This window comes from Cornus florida, unplaced genomic scaffold (genome assembly GCF_030987335.1).
Source record: "Cornus florida cultivar Cherokee Brave unplaced genomic scaffold, ASM3098733v1 CherokeeBrave_3.0.0_Hap2_Chr10, whole genome shotgun sequence".
In the NCBI taxonomy this organism is placed as follows: domain Eukaryota; kingdom Viridiplantae; phylum Streptophyta; class Magnoliopsida; order Cornales; family Cornaceae; genus Cornus; species Cornus florida.
In genome coordinates, this window is record NW_026775580.1 from 99,963,898 (window position 1) to 99,979,687 (window position 15,790).

General features: G+C 37.2%; 1 protein-coding gene across 1 annotated transcript; it reads right to left on the reverse strand.

Moving 5' to 3' along the window:
* Positions 1 to 10,740: 10,740 nt before the first annotated feature.
* On the reverse strand, positions 10,741 to 14,884 carry LOC132276344 (probable nucleoredoxin 1). The gene is made up of 4 exons (XM_059777733.1): positions 14,534 to 14,884; positions 12,325 to 12,804; positions 11,718 to 12,197; positions 10,741 to 11,551 (listed from the first exon to the last, which is right to left on the reverse strand). Exons 1-4 carry the CDS (start codon positions 14,651 to 14,653, stop codon positions 10,877 to 10,879), a joined length of 1,755 nt encoding a protein of 584 aa, XP_059633716.1. The 5' UTR covers positions 14,654 to 14,884; the 3' UTR covers positions 10,741 to 10,876.
* Positions 14,885 to 15,790: the final 906 nt, after the last annotated feature.

The window sequence follows — 15,790 nt, forward strand, 5'->3', positions numbered from 1 at the left end:
AGCTTTCCAAAATCAATTAGTCCAAAACTTATGCAAAAATCAATAAGTTAGACTAAACTTATACCAAGTCCACTAATGCATAAAACCATCTTCCATGCACAAATAAGGTTGAATTCACACAAACCATGTCCTATAATTCAAATTTAGATAACATATGACATGTCAAGCCTCCAATATGCAATTTATACACCAAAACAAGAATATTTTACAACAATTGAACCACATTACCACACTAAGCCACAAGTACTAAATAAGTCCCAATTTAGTAACTAGATTCCAAGGTAAACAATTGTAATATTTTAACAAGTTATACACCTATATAAGATATATCTAAACTAGCTATGCAAGTCAATGATATTCTATATCATGCTAAGTCCAATTACTATTTCAAAATGTCTCAAGTACTAATTCTACATCAAATTAGTAACATGCTCACTAGGTGATTAAACAGATTACATTTCAAGGGATTATCAACCTATTACCTTCAATATCAATTTAAGTGACCAACACACTTAAAATAAAATTAATTAAGTCCATTAATTAATTTTTCTCTAGATTTTCAAACATATCCAAATGTCCTCAATTTAATATATCTTAAAGAACCAAGGCCTACTTTAATATCACATTACAAGTTGGTTTCATACTTGATACAACTATGTGAATTAATCTTTCACAAAAGACAAATATTAAATAAGTTTTGCAATTCTTACTCAAATGCTCCAAATTTAATATATGTTACACAACTCACCAAGGCCTAATTTACTAGCATGCCACAATTTAATTCTAAACTATATATCATCATTAGAATTAAATCATAAACAAAGAAAATAAATAAATTAAATTCTAAAAACTTGAACAAGGCATGCTCACAAGTTATATATGCTTATAAAACAATCAATACAACAATAATATAAACCTAAGACACCCCCTACCTCAATTTGAGATGAAAATCTCAAAAGCCATCAAAACGAAATGGCTCCGAATCCGATAATACTTCGGGGTTTCTTCGAGGACAACGCCATGAACGATAAACTCCAAAGAGGACCCATGAAAATTAGAACTTGACTTCAAAACCAAACTCAAAATTTGGCCAGAAATGGGTTCTAATAAGGGTGAAAGAAAACGCAAAGGCCCTACTATGTTCTGACAAAGAAATGAAGTTCAAATGAGGAGAGAGAAGGTGGCAGCCTCCCTTGGGCTGCCATGGAAGCTTCAGGTCGTGCAAGAGAGTGGGGAAGATGAAAAAATAAAATATCTCATCCCCCTTTTATAGAAATATCAAAAAGTGCCCCGAACGGGCCCCGCCGGGTCCTGAAAAGTGAAATTTGAGCAGACGCGCTCAAATAATGAAACTATGTGAACGAAAAAGATTCAAAATGAGAAAATAAGAATAACGGAAGAAACGGCGTCAAAAAACCGAGTCCCGAGCAGAAAGTTATGCCCAAACAAGTTTGGCGCAAACCGGGGCCAAAAACCCTGAAACTGGAAAACATCGACCAGAAGGGACTTCTACGAGTTTACGACTCGATGAAAAGTGAAAATGAATCACGTACGAAGATCTAGGCTCAAAACAAGATAATTTGCAACAACTTTCATTAATTGCACAATGGCCCCCCACAAAAAGGGTTAACTATAAAACTACCCAGAATGAAAATATCTTCCAAAAGATATTTTCTTAGATACCCCTGAAATAAAATATCTTCAAAAGATATTTACAAAAAATACCCTAAGAAAAGAAATTAATTTCAAAGAATTATGCATCCATGCCCCTATGGACACCGGGAGCAACCAAAGTACTTTCCTACAAAAGTAAAGATACGTATTTCGTGGTAACCACTCTCAATAAAGATAGGTGAAGTCAAAAACCAACTCCGAGCACAAGAAGTGAGGTTTTGCCAATAAAGTGACAAACAGGGAAAAAGACGAAATAGGGAAAATGACGAATTAGGAATATAGACAAAAAAGTGAATAGTGTCGAAAAACAAAAATTGTGGAAATGACTCGGTCTTCAAAGGAAGTTGTCAATCCATGAAAAAGAGTCTCAAAAACCATTTCCGAGCACTCAAGATGACACCAAGTGACGAAAAACCATCCACAGAAAAGAAAAGACAACGGAAAAAATTTATCCGCAAAATTTGAGGAAAAAGGAAAAGGAAGAAAATGACCGGGTCATTACAGCCTTCCCACCTTAAAGGGATTTCGTCCCCGAAATCCAGCCCCAACAAAACAAAAAGCGAAACTAGAATAACTACGGAGTACATCTCCGAGTACCCCACGATATGCTACGAGAGCAATTCCAAAACTAGAAGACAACACGCAAACCAATGCCATTTGCACCCACGTGCTTACGACAGGACAACCTCTTAAAAGAAAAATGACCACACGGCCACACGACAAGTCAAAGGTCACTCACAGAACCCAACGCCAGATAAAGGAACGTAAGACAACAACCGTAAGCATTTCTCCTGATGAACCATCATACCGATCCAAAAACAACCCCCAAAAGAACTCCAAGATAATCACGTATCAAATCAAGGTACAGAACAAAGACAACATGGCAGTACGAATAGTGACTAGAACCCACCCACGACGTACTCAAATGTGTGGTAGTAACAATAGTACCTAGTGCCCGCCCACACTTACTCGTCAGTAAGGTAGCATCGACGGCAACTTGCACTCGCCCACAACACACAACTTTGTACGGTAGCATGACAGTATAAGGCACTTGTTCATAACCTGCCCCCACTAGGTCTACCCATGAAACCTTTCGATACCAATGACATCAATGTCGTGAATCATCATTACCAAAAGTACTACGAAAACCAGGCATCTTGTGAGAGTTAGGGTAGCAAATCCCAAAGCTCTGACAACAATGTCACAGGCACCGCTACGCTTAAGGCCTTAAATCCTCAATACCACAGAACCAACAACTCCAATGTCTCAAAATTCCAGATATCATCCTGAAACAGATCAACTACAAAACCACACCGAAATCAAACATCGGATCAAAATACCTATCACGGATGACTAAATCCCCGAAATACAAGTCCAATAAGCAGTACACACATCAAGTCTTGACAACCAAAGTCACAAAATGAATCTCTTAAAACCGTGCTTGGCATCACCAAGCTAAATCAAAATCCTTTAATCAATCACTGGAACAACAATTTCTCAAAACTACGCCTAGCCATAATTAGGACGAGAAAACTCCATAAATAAGCCAAATCCAACAGCGATCTTTCAAAACCTCTCCTAAGAGTCAACCACATCCAGGTCTCCCAAAACCAAAGCAAGTCTCCAAAAGACATTCTCAAAAAAGCATCGAGTTCACCTCATGAATCAACCAATTCCTCAATCAAATGGACACAAGTCCCCGAAAATGATCTCATACAAATCAATTCCCTTTGAGCACCACAACCCCATCTCTGAAAGAAAGACAATAAGGTCAAAGACTTCACTCCCTCCATGGAAGTAAGTCGACCAAAATCCACCAAATCCTCACCAAGGACTCAAAACGACAACAATGATCCTCACGGACCAACCAACCCCAAACCATGCACAAGGCAACGAAGAGAAGAGACTCATTCCTTATGAAGTCCCAAACACAGACCAAGAAAATGTGAGAACCCTATCCCCCCCACAAGTGTCAACATGACGAACACGAAAAGGAAACATTCGTCCCACCTTAAAGAAATGGACAGCTCAAGACAAAACAAATGTGACAACAACCTGTCTCAAAACAACGTGAGCCCTTACCACACTGGTAAAACTCTAACAATCCATCTCTAAATCTAAAGGTGACACTACAAGTGACACTAACAGTGCAATGCTCTCACCAACCCCAAACGTCAATCAATCGACTTGATCCCAAAAGCGTCATCACGCAAGGAGAACTCAAAGAAAGCGGCAACTATTGACATACCAATAACAACCAAATCAATCACTACGACTGATCCCCAACACAATATCATCATCATCGATTAAAAGGATAACGCCTATCAAAACAAAAGCCAAAGTTGATTCCAGCCAAACTGCGCTCGTAGCTAGCCAGCACGATAGCATGACAGTTCCATGCACCCGCCCACAACGTACCCGCCCACGAAAATTGCAATCTCAGAGGAACCTTCTAAAACAACCAAGGTGCCCAAAAGGTCCAAAACATAATCATGGCCCAAAATCAACAAATCCAGTACTACGGTTGTGCTTAATGGCTCACCTCACGAGAGCCTAAACAAAATGTGTCTCTCCACCTATCTAAAGTTAACTCTAGGTCAACAACAACCTAAACTACAATGAAACTGTGACTATAATCACCATCAACCTCAACTCGTGCCTCAATGACCAATCCCGTGTCATGCCAAATATGCAACATAATCATGCATATACAAATCTAATCTAGCATACATCATATGTTATGCTCTTTACATTAGAATCAAAACAAGCTAAATAGATAGCATAACACATATAGCACGTAAGCACATAAACATGTTACCAAGCCAAAACATGTTATCATGAAGCATATTAACACGTAAAACAAAGCAACAGAAATGTGATATGCACCCAAAACCCGTCGTCCCAAGGTATTCAAACCTGGTAGCTCTGATACCACCTGTGACAACCCTGGTTTTTAGGCGAGTGCGTCAGGGATGAGCCGAAAGGATGATCCAGTAACGGATCTGAAATGCGGAAGTAAGAAACAAGACAACGATCTCCCAATGCTCAACACACCTCTAAGACACTTTGATGACTTTCCATAAGGTCATGGAACTCAATGAAATAAAGTGCGGAAGTAAGAGATCGGAAACATAACGATTAAGCCCCTAGGGGCAAAATAGTCATTTTTAAAAATATAGAATCGGGTGCTACCGAGCACACCACTGGGAAGACAGTAAAAAATTAACCAAGTTAGACCTAAGAATCACTTGATTCGGGGTCCGGATGAAGAAGATATGAAACTCCAAAGTTTCATAAAATCAAACTTTTGAATTAAAATAAATGCGGTAAGGGTACTTTACAAGGGGTAAAATAGTCTTTTAAGACAAAACTAGATGCAACTGAGCATACCATTAGATAGACAAGGAAAATTTAATAAATCTACACTCAAGAATCACTTGATTTGGAGTCTGGGCAAAGAAGATATGAAGCCTCAAAGTTTCAAAAAAATAGACTTCTGGGTTCAAATCAATGTGGCAAGGGTACTTTGCAAGGGGTAAAATGTCTTTTCAGATAGAATTGGATGCAACCATTCATACCGTTGGATAGACAAGTAAAATTTAATAAACTTAGACTCAAAAATCACTTGATTTGGAGTCGGGACGAAGGAGATATGAAGTCTCAAAGTTTCAAAAAAAACCAACTTTTCCGGGTAAGAAAATCTGGGTAGGAATAGTGGTTTGATAGAAAGCAACTTTTCAATTTTTTTTCCAGAACTGAGGCTAGAAACGGACCCTTAAACGAATTTTTCTGCAAAAACACGAAGAAGAAACCCCCCTTAAAATCATGTTTCCTACCCAGTTACGTGAAAGAAACGAAAAAAAACACGCTGTAAAATCCCTAAAATGCCCCTAGAACAGAGTAGGTCAAGAGGGACCCAAAAAGCTGCTACAAGCATTTTTTTCCAGAAACAGCCAGAACAGAGAGTAAAAACGGGCTAGTAGATGAATTTTTCTGGAAAAACACAAAGAAGAAACCCCCTCAAAATTGAGTTTTCTACATGACTCGCGAGGGAATTAAAAAAAAACTCACTATAAAATGCCCAAAATGCCCCTAGCTCAGTAAGGGGTCAAAAACTCAAAAAAATGTAACTTTGCACCAAGTATGCATTTGGCCCTAAATGCATTTCTAGGTTGAAACGAATGTGCACGCAAGTGTATTTAGTGTTTTTAGGCAAACGAGAATGGTCCTCGGCTCCCAAGAAGACCCGATGCAAAATTCGACCTTCCAACGGCCAAAAAGGCGAAAATGCATAAGAATTGAGAAATTTGAAAACCAAAATTAACAAATGATTTCAAATTACTGTTTGGCCCTTGACCACACTTCATACATGATTAATGAGACCCTACGAAAGAATAAAAATGAAATTTCCACACCCGATGCAAAAGTTGTGACACAATGTCTAAGCATTTTTCAACGTTTTCATATTAAGCCTTGAAAACGAAAGTGCATAGAAAGCAAGATACATGTCATTAGCTTCCGGCCTCATCTCATACATGTTAAATATATTGAAAAGAGTGTACTCGTGTACACTTTACATAAATGGGATCAAATATTACAAGGTTAACATGTGGCTACAAAAAGGCATTTTATGCTAACACTTGCATAATGGAAACTTAGAAACTATAAGCCATCCAAGGAGCAATAAGCATCACGAACCAAGTCTTCATACCTGAAAAATATCCCCACTACGTGGGTGAGTAACATAAAGCTACTCGTAGGAAGTGAGCATGCATCGACTTAGCATTTAACAAATTATCACCTTATGGTGAAACATGTTAAAGGGGGCTCATGCCACCTAACGTCTATGTCAAAGTGAGACTCAGGGATCATCCTAAGCTATTCATACAATTGAAATGAACTACGGCATACAAGTATGCATGCTCAAGTACACTAAACTGTATTAAAACATGATACACGACATTCAAGTACACATGCTCACAAGTATACTAAATCATGTTAAACGGGATAAGCAATATCTAGCATACATACATAAGTATAAGATATATGTATAGTGTACTCATAAATCAAGTATACAAACACAAGTATACTAAGCTAAACACATACGCATAAGACAAGTATGCATGGCATAAGTATACAAAAATGAAATCCGCACACACAAGACAAGCATACTAAGCGTAAATACACTAGATAGAGTTTAGATACACCAACAAGGATACAAGTTCAAGTATATAGTTTCAAGTATACTAAATGAGATCAAAATACATAGGCAAGCACCAATTCTCAAGTTACAAGTAATCCATGAATAACAACTTGAAATTGAATGCGAAATCAAAGTGAAAAGACTAGGACATGTGGTCATTAGACCAAGCAAGTGTTTCCGGGTAATTACGACCCACAAGGCACTACCTAGTGCACACATGCATAAGTTATTCCGGTTACGACCCACAAGGTACTACCTAGTGCGTACTTATGACTTATAAGACTCTTGTCTCCGTACTAGAGCCAAACCCTAACCATCACGTGAAATATGTCCTTACAAGCTTTCCAAAATTAATAAGTCCAAAACTTATACAAAAATCAATAAGTTAGACCAAACTTATACCAAATCCACTGATGCATAAAACCATCATCCATGCACAAATAAGGTTGAATCCACACAAACCATGTCCTATAATTCAAGTCTAGATAGCATATGACATGTCAAGCCTCTAATATGCAACAGTTGAACCACATTACCACACTAAGCCACAAGTACTAAATAAGTCCCAATTTAGTAACGAGCTTCTAAGGTAAACAATTGTAATATTCTAACAAGCTATACACATATACAAGATATATCTAAACAAGCTATGCAAGTCAATGATATTCTATATCATGCTAAGTCCAATTACCATTTCAAGATGTCTCAAGTACTAATTCTACATCAAATTAGTAACATGCTCACAAGGTGATTAAACAGACTACATTTCAAGGGATTATCAACCTATTACCTCCAATATCAATTTAAGTGACCAACACACTTAAAATAAAATTAATTAAGCTCATTAATTAATTTTTTTTCTAGATTTTCAAACATATCCAAATGTCCTCAATTTAATATATCTTAAAGAACTCACTAAGACCTACTTTAATATCACATTACAAGTTGGTTTCATGCTTGATACAACTATGTGAATTAATCTTTCTCAAAAGATAAATATTAAATAAGTTTTGCAATTCTTACTCAAATGCTCCAAATTTAATATATGTTACACAACTCACCAAGGCCTAATTTACTAGCATGCCACAATTTAATTCTAAACTATATATCATCATTATAATTAAATCCTAAACAAAGAAAATAAATAAATTAAATTCTAAAAACTTGAACAAGGCATGCTCACAAGTTGTATATGCTTATAAAACAATCAATACAATAATAATATAAACCTAAGACACCCCCTACCTCAATTTGAGATGAAAATCTCAAAAGCCATCAAAACGAAATGGCTCCAAATCCGATAATACTTCGGGGTTTCGTCGGGGACAACGCCATGAACGATAAACTCCAAAGAGGACCTATGAAAATCACAACTTGACTTTAAAACCAAACTCAAAATTTGGCCAAAAATGAGTTCTAATAAGAGTGAAAGAAGCACGTAGTCAACACGAACACAAAACCCAAAGGCCCTACTATGTTCTGACAAAGAAATGAAGTTCAAATGAGGAGGGAGAATGTGGCAACCTCCCTTGGGCTGCCATGGAAGCTTCAGGTCGTGCAAGAGAGTGGGGAAGATGAAAAAATAAAATATCTCATCCCCCTTTTAGAAATATCAAAAAGTGCCCCGAACGGGTCCTACCGGGTCCGGAAAAGTGAAATTTGAGCAGACACGCTCAAATGATGAAACTATGTCAACGAAAAAGATTCAAAATGAGAAAATAAGAATAACGGAAGAAACGGCGTCAAAAAACCGAGTCCCGAGCAGAAAGTTATGCCCAAACAAGTTTGGCGCAAACCGGGGTCAGAAACCCTGAAACTGAAAAACATTGACTAGAAGGGACTTTTTAGAGTTTACGACTGGACGAAAAGTGAAAATGAATCCTGTACGAGGATTCAGGCTCAAAACAAAATAATTTGCAATAACTTTCATTAATTGCACAATGGCCCCCACAAAAAGGGTTAACTGCAAAACTGCCCCAGAATGAAAATATCTTCCAAAAGATATTTACGAAAAACACCCCAAGAAAAGAAATTAATTTCAAAGAATTATGCATCCATGCCCCTATGGACACCGGGAGCAAATAGAGTACTTTCCTACAAAAGTAAATATACGTATTTCGTGGAAATCACTCACGATAAAGATACGTGAAGTCAAAAACCAACTCCGAGCACAAGAAGTGAGGTTTTGCCAACAAAGTGACAAACGGAGAAAAGACGAAATAAGAAAAAGGACGAAATAGGAATAAGGACAAAAAAGTGAATAGTGTCGAAAAACGAAAATTGTGGAAATGACTCGGTCCTCAAAGGAAGTTGTCAATTCACGGAAAAGAGTCTCAAAAATCATTTTCGAGCACTCAAGACGACACTAAGTGACGAAAAACCATCCATAGAAAAGAAAAGACAACGAAAAAAATTTATCTGCAAAGTTTGAGGAAAAAGGAAAAGAAAGAAAATGACCGGGTCATTACAGTTACATATTCACAAGCCATTAACAGTAATAGTTCTACTAATTGAATTAATTCCATGAATGAAGAGTTGAAGTCAATGGAACAAAATAAAGTTTGGGAACTCGTTGAATTACCTGAAGGATTTAAACATGTTGAGTGTAAATGGGTCTTTAAGACCAAATGCGACTCTAATGGCATTATTGAACGATATAAAGTCAGACTTGTAGCCAAGGGTTTCACTCAGATATGAGGCATTGATTATAAAGAAACATTCTCTCCTATATCTAAGAAGGATTTTTTTAGAATTATCATGGCGTTTGTAGCTTATTAGATTTAGAGTTACATCAAATGGATGTGAAAACAACTTTTCTAAATAGAAGTTTAGAAGAAGATGTCTATATGGATTAACCTGAAGGCTTCACATCAAAGGGTAAAGAACACATAGTCTGTAAACTTAATAAGTTAATAGATGGACTTAAACAAGCTTCCCGATAATGGTATATTAAGTTTAATGATACTATTACTTCTTTTGATTTTAATAGAAATACTGTTGATTATTTCTTTTGGTTTTAAGTTTAATGGTATATTGCCGTTGATTTGAGTATTGCTTTTGAACTTTATCTTACCAAATTAAGTACACAGGAGGCCAATTATTATTAAGCCAAATTGATTTGTTTTTAAAAATTCAAAAATGATTTTCATATATATATTTTTACCATTTTTCTTTGTTTTCTTTTCAGTTTGTTATATTTTTTGGTGACTATTCGATCCCTAAATTTTAGTTTCTATGTTTTTTTTTTTTAATAAAGTTATAGTGTCGTCACTTTTTTGTTTTTTAGAACGTTCTTGATTGATAGCTTAAAAATGTTTGAAAACCTAACCGAGAGAATTCATTTCTAACTAGAAAAGGCATATTAGCAAACCCTTTAGGCTTCGAACTTTATCTATCAAATTGAGTACCCAAACCAAGAGGCCTAAGAATCATGATTTTTGCCATAATGACAAGAAAATATTAGAAAACATAAAAGTGAAAAATTTCTATCCCGTAAGTCCCCTAATTATTTCGAAATTCCCCCACCCCCCAACCCAACCCAAAAAACAACCTTCTGCCATTTCCGTACTTAAAATTCACAAAATGGGTACAAAGAAGACTCTGAAGTAAAATAATAACTTTTTGAAGCCTTTTTTCTGATACTCAAACGCACTGCTTACAATTTTTTTTTTTTTTTTTTTCTTTTAACTTTTTATTTTAAGGATTCAATACCCATTTGATAACCTTATTAGCTGAAGTCCAGACCGTGCCTGGCTGGAGCTTGTGAATCACCATTGTCGAGCCAATCTAAAACATCACAAATACTTCCTTTATATTCATTAGGAAGGTGGAAAGGGCATTTTGGAACTCGCCGGATACTACCATAAGATGAAAGGGCATTCATAATTTATATTTATTAGAAAGAAGCCTTCAAATATTATACTGTTATTACAAGCACACACACATATATATGTTTCATAACAACGAAGACCCTGAATTTAGCTTTTATACACAAACTTCTTAAGCTTTAAAACAGACTTCTCCATCACAAATCCATCCTTCTTTGGCGTTCTCTGTGTCCATAACATCGTCCTCAGTGTCATCTTTGGTTCCCCCGTCTTCCTTGAGAGCACATTTTGGATGGAGATCAAAATCACAATCGTCACAACTAAAAGACCAGACCTGGCCCTGCTCATCACAAGCGTCGCACGTGTATAACTGACACCGTTTGAGCACAAGCTCGTGCTCATCATGAAGCGTGTGCTTCACCTTCTCAGGCCACCCCTCTGCCATTTGCTCATATTGCACCTCAATCTCCTTTAGACGCTCCTCGGTGAAGGGATAAGCATCAGCCCCATGATAACTAATAAGATCTCTGGCTTCTGTAGTGACAGTTTTACCAGTTGGTCCAATTGCAACTAGCATGGGGATACCTTGGACTTTAAATGTGCGTTGCAAAGATGCCTTCCTCTTGTCACCAAAGGGAAGTGCCAGCCACGGCATCCCAGAAAAGAATTCATCAAAGGAGGGTTGGTCCCGGTCGCTAGAGATGAAAATCACTTCAAATTCATTATCCTTTTCCTTAATCTTGTGATATGCTTCTATCAGCTTTGGTAGAAAAGCGCGGCATGGAGGACACCAATGTGCTGAGAAGTATAGAATAATATTTTTCCCAACAAGATCGGAAACTGGAATCTGGAAAGAGTTTTTTTGTCAGTGACCAAAACAATGTAGTATATATAAGAGGAAAGCAGCGGAAAAGAAGATGGGGGGGGGGGGGAGCATTGATAAAATGAAACATCATCATATCAATACCAGGTAAGTTGAGCGAGTGGCATTCAGTAACCCCTCAGAATCTTACCTTTACTCCGTCTCTTCCAATTACAAAATTGTGATCTCCTGAAACCAAAATTGACTCCAATGTTTGAGCTTCCCGTTTTGCCTTCTCTATCTCCTCGAGCTCAGCGAACTTCTGAGGCGTAAAAGGGTATGCCATAATGCCATATTCTTCAATGGCATCAGCAACATTAGAGTGAAGAGTCTTCCCATCTGGCCCAATGATGACCAAAGTTGGTAGACCTGCAAGCTCAAAGTACCGCACCAGCTTCTCGCAGCTCTTGTCTTTAAAGGGCAGTGAGAACCAAGACATGCTTCCAAAGCCTTGAATGAATAATTCTTCATCATCATCAAGGGGTATCATCACGATTTCAAAGTTCTCTCCTTTTGCCTTCAACTTCTCATAAACTTCCATGAGTGCTGAAGTAAACTCAAGACACTTCTTGTACGAAGACAATGAGAAATACAGGCCTACAGTCTTCCCTTCAAGCTCAGATACAGGAACCTTATATAAAATGTGTAAGAATATATTCAGATTACGGAACAAAAAATATATAAAAGGGTTTATTTAAGACAAACAGAAGTAACCAAAATGTGAGTATTTCAGTGAAGACACTGCAATTGAAACTCACCTTCTTCCCATCGGCAGTAATTACAAAGTCACGGGAATGGGAGACCAAGACAGATCTCAAGGATTGTTCCCTCCTAGCTACTTCTTCCTGCTCCTTGATTTCTTTAACCCGTTCCGGGGTAAAAGGGTATCCTTCTGCACCGTACTCCTGGATGATCTGAACTCCACTCAGAGTCAAAACCATCCCATTTTCGTCAAGGATCACAAAGTAAGGTATTCCCATCACTTTAAACAAACCATCCAAGTGATCGCGTGTGTCTGAATCAGAAAATGGGATTGCAAGCCATGGCATCTTGGAGAAATACCCACTAAAAGATTCGTCATCTTCATCAGCCGAGACAAAGACGATCTCAAAATTTCCTTTCGGATAGAGATCATTGTAAACCTCCACCAGATTTGGTGTGAATCGTTGACATGGGCCACACCATGATGCTGAAAAATATAACCCAACTTTTTTCCCCTTTAAGCTGTCAATTTTAACCTATACAATTCAGAGTCTACATTCAGAATTTAACATATTAAATTCAACAGAAAAATCCTTCAGGAATATAATGACCAGTATAATTTAAACTGTCATTTTTTACTCCAGCATAACACCTCCAGTCAAAGAAACTTCTAAGAAGATTTCCTATGCATCAACAATATTGAATTTAGTGGCCCTTGTTGCTTCAGATTTAATCAGCTTTCTCCATCGAGTTTATTAATTCTTACATCAAGAACAACAAAACTTGGACGTGTTATATCATGATTAGTACAGTCACTAGCTGTTTGCCCCCCAATATCACGTGAAGAAGAAAGCTAAGTGGCTGGCATGTGCAATCATGACCAGATGGCATGTTGTATGAAGGAAGGTCTATCACACTTGGCAAATTTCACCAAAAGGGTCAAGGAAAACGCAAGAATGCCAAGGATGAATGGTATGAGGAACTAGTGTCGTTGATCACCAATCTCTTAGAGGATGACAATCTTGAGCGGATAGGAAAATACAGCCATTAGCATGGGACACATGGAGAGAGTCAAAGTGGTTAATTGGGATATCGAAATGCACATCCTACCTCTGCTTATTACGGCATTAGCTACAGGAATTAGTAATGGTTAGAAAAACAAATGGTTGATACACAGAAGCATTATCAAATGGAGAAGGATCAGAAAACAAATATCCAAACGTAAAAGGTTTTCAACCATAAGGGAATAAACCAACTGTAAAATGGACCCAATATTTAGTCATAAATCCAGGGATTAAATGGTCAAGGAACTCTTACAAAACCGCTCAAGGTTATTTAATCATCCGAAAATGTGGCTTTAGGTTATTCAAGATATGCAGAAATGGTTCGACCTGATCAAAATAGTTAATGGAAATGTGAGGACATGTATCTACCATCACACTCGACTTGGGAGGTTGGAAAAGTGGATAGCAAAGTGTACACCATAGAGACACCTAACAGAAGAAGAGGAGGCAGTTCTATATGAAATCTAACTGCCAAACAAACTGCACAAATAGAAGCCGGTTGCTTTAATGGCATCTATGCTAATTGCTACTTCATCCTACATATAATTTGTTCAATGGTCAATTTACACTAGATTGAAGTTCTTCTGTCGAGGTAGACTAATCTACAGGGAAGGGTTATTCCTACTTCCCTGTAGATTAGTCTAGAACTCTAGATACTAATAGCTCGTCCGACACGCTTCACACGCTCCATTCCATGGGACGTGGCATGCCCACAAATGAATTCTGAGACTTGTAGTCAAGCACCACTCACCCAACTACACAGAGAAGCATATGCTTGCCGTTTTAAGCAGAGATACTGGTCCACCACTGGCTAAATGATTTCATAATATGAAGACTGATGGCAATTACATTTGAATTTGCATCTTTAATTGTCCAATTTGTTAAATACAAGGACTGAATTTACTCAAAAAAAAATCTAAAATATGGTCTTCAAAATTTACAATTCATCCAATTTATCATAACATGATAAAAGAAATTCATTACATGTCCAAACAATTCTCACAAGCATCCTCTGAGTTTCAGCAATATTTTTCAATCATCCAATATAAGTATGCATGACATACATACTACACATATATACATACATACCACACACATATATATATATGAAACCAGGGAAGTAGTTTAATTAAACAATAGAGAACCAAAAGAATAAAAAATACATAATTTGGAACAGACAATAGTCAAAAAGAATTGGAACCTGATCACCGTTGTTGCGAATTAGAAAGTCCTTCTCTGAAGAAGAGAGCAGAGATTGGAGATCATGTGAATCTCCGCCGTTCATATGCTCTGCAACACCATCATCATCGTGGTCCACCATTTTTTCCTCTCAATTTCGGACTCACCAAACAAACAAGAATGCCAGACTCTAGGCCACGGTTCAATGAATGTCCGTGTGCGTATATATAGAGAGAAATGAAGAAATCGGAGATACTATTCGTTTCATACATTTAAAAAAAAGAAAAAAAGAAAAAAAAAATTATTTCGGTTTCTAGATTATTCTTGGTGACCAAGGAAAGGTTATTGAAGTTCGCGTAGGGACAACGTTCGGTTGAACATTATTCCAGCATGAGTTGTGAACAATCTGTGTGGTTTTTGAAATATCAGACCTATTCTCTCATCTGAGCCGTACAATGCGACAGGTCCAGATGCTAATGTTCTAAAACCGACACGTCACAAAGCCTAATAATGGCACACGCAAATATTTACCAGTTGAGGAGACAATAAATAAATCTAGGAAAATGATAGATGATTATCCATTTTTTATAATGTTAAAGTTATAATTATAATTTGATTATTAAAAATCTAATTTCTTAAAATATAAAAATAAAACTCGGGAGGTTGATGACGATATCTAAGGTGAAAAAGGAATGTTATGCACATTTTAAGTCTGGTATATTTTTAATTATTCATCAATAAATTAGGTGACACTCCCTAGAATTTGGACAAATTTTACCTAAAAATATCTTTAAAAAATGGTCATTTAGATCCCAAATGACTTTTTAGTCAATAACACCGCTAAAAAATGCAAAATAACAATTTTATTCCTAATATTTTAATACTTTTTATTCCTAAATATTAACACCCCCATTAATTACTTCCACTGCCCGCACTCCCACCATTCCTCTCTCTTCACCATTACAGATCTGAGAGCAGCTACAGCAGGCTCTTCAAATCCCATTTTTCGCGAGTTGAAGGGCCTATGGGCGTGTAGCCGGCTAGCCAAAATTGGTAGGGCCCAGTTTTTCTCGCGGGCAGGCTTGCGGTATTCAGTGAGCCGGCCCGCGATCGCTGAAATTTTTTTTTTTTGTTTTTTTTTTTTTGCATCAAAACAGCACCGTTTCCGCTGCACCTGTTTTGTCTTATTCCACTGCCCTGGAACAGTGCGCCGAACAGTGCCTTAAGGCATTGTTTGGTAGAATTTTTTTAAAAAAAAAAAAAACTAAAAATAGGTTAT

Excerpts from the sequence above, each read along its gene's own strand:
- LOC132276344 (XM_059777733.1), bottom strand. The coding sequence starts at position 14,653 with ATGGTGGACCACGATGATGATGGTGTTGCAGAGCATATGAACGGCGGA. Across the intron at positions 12,805-14,533 it reads TTCGCAACAACGGTGATCAG|GTTAAAATTGACAGCTTAAA; the intron begins GTTCCAATTCTT and ends TGAATTGTATAG. Across the intron at positions 11,552-11,717 it reads TTGGAAGAGACGGAGTAAAG|ATTCCAGTTTCCGATCTTGT; the intron begins GTAAGATTCTGA and ends AACTCTTTCCAG.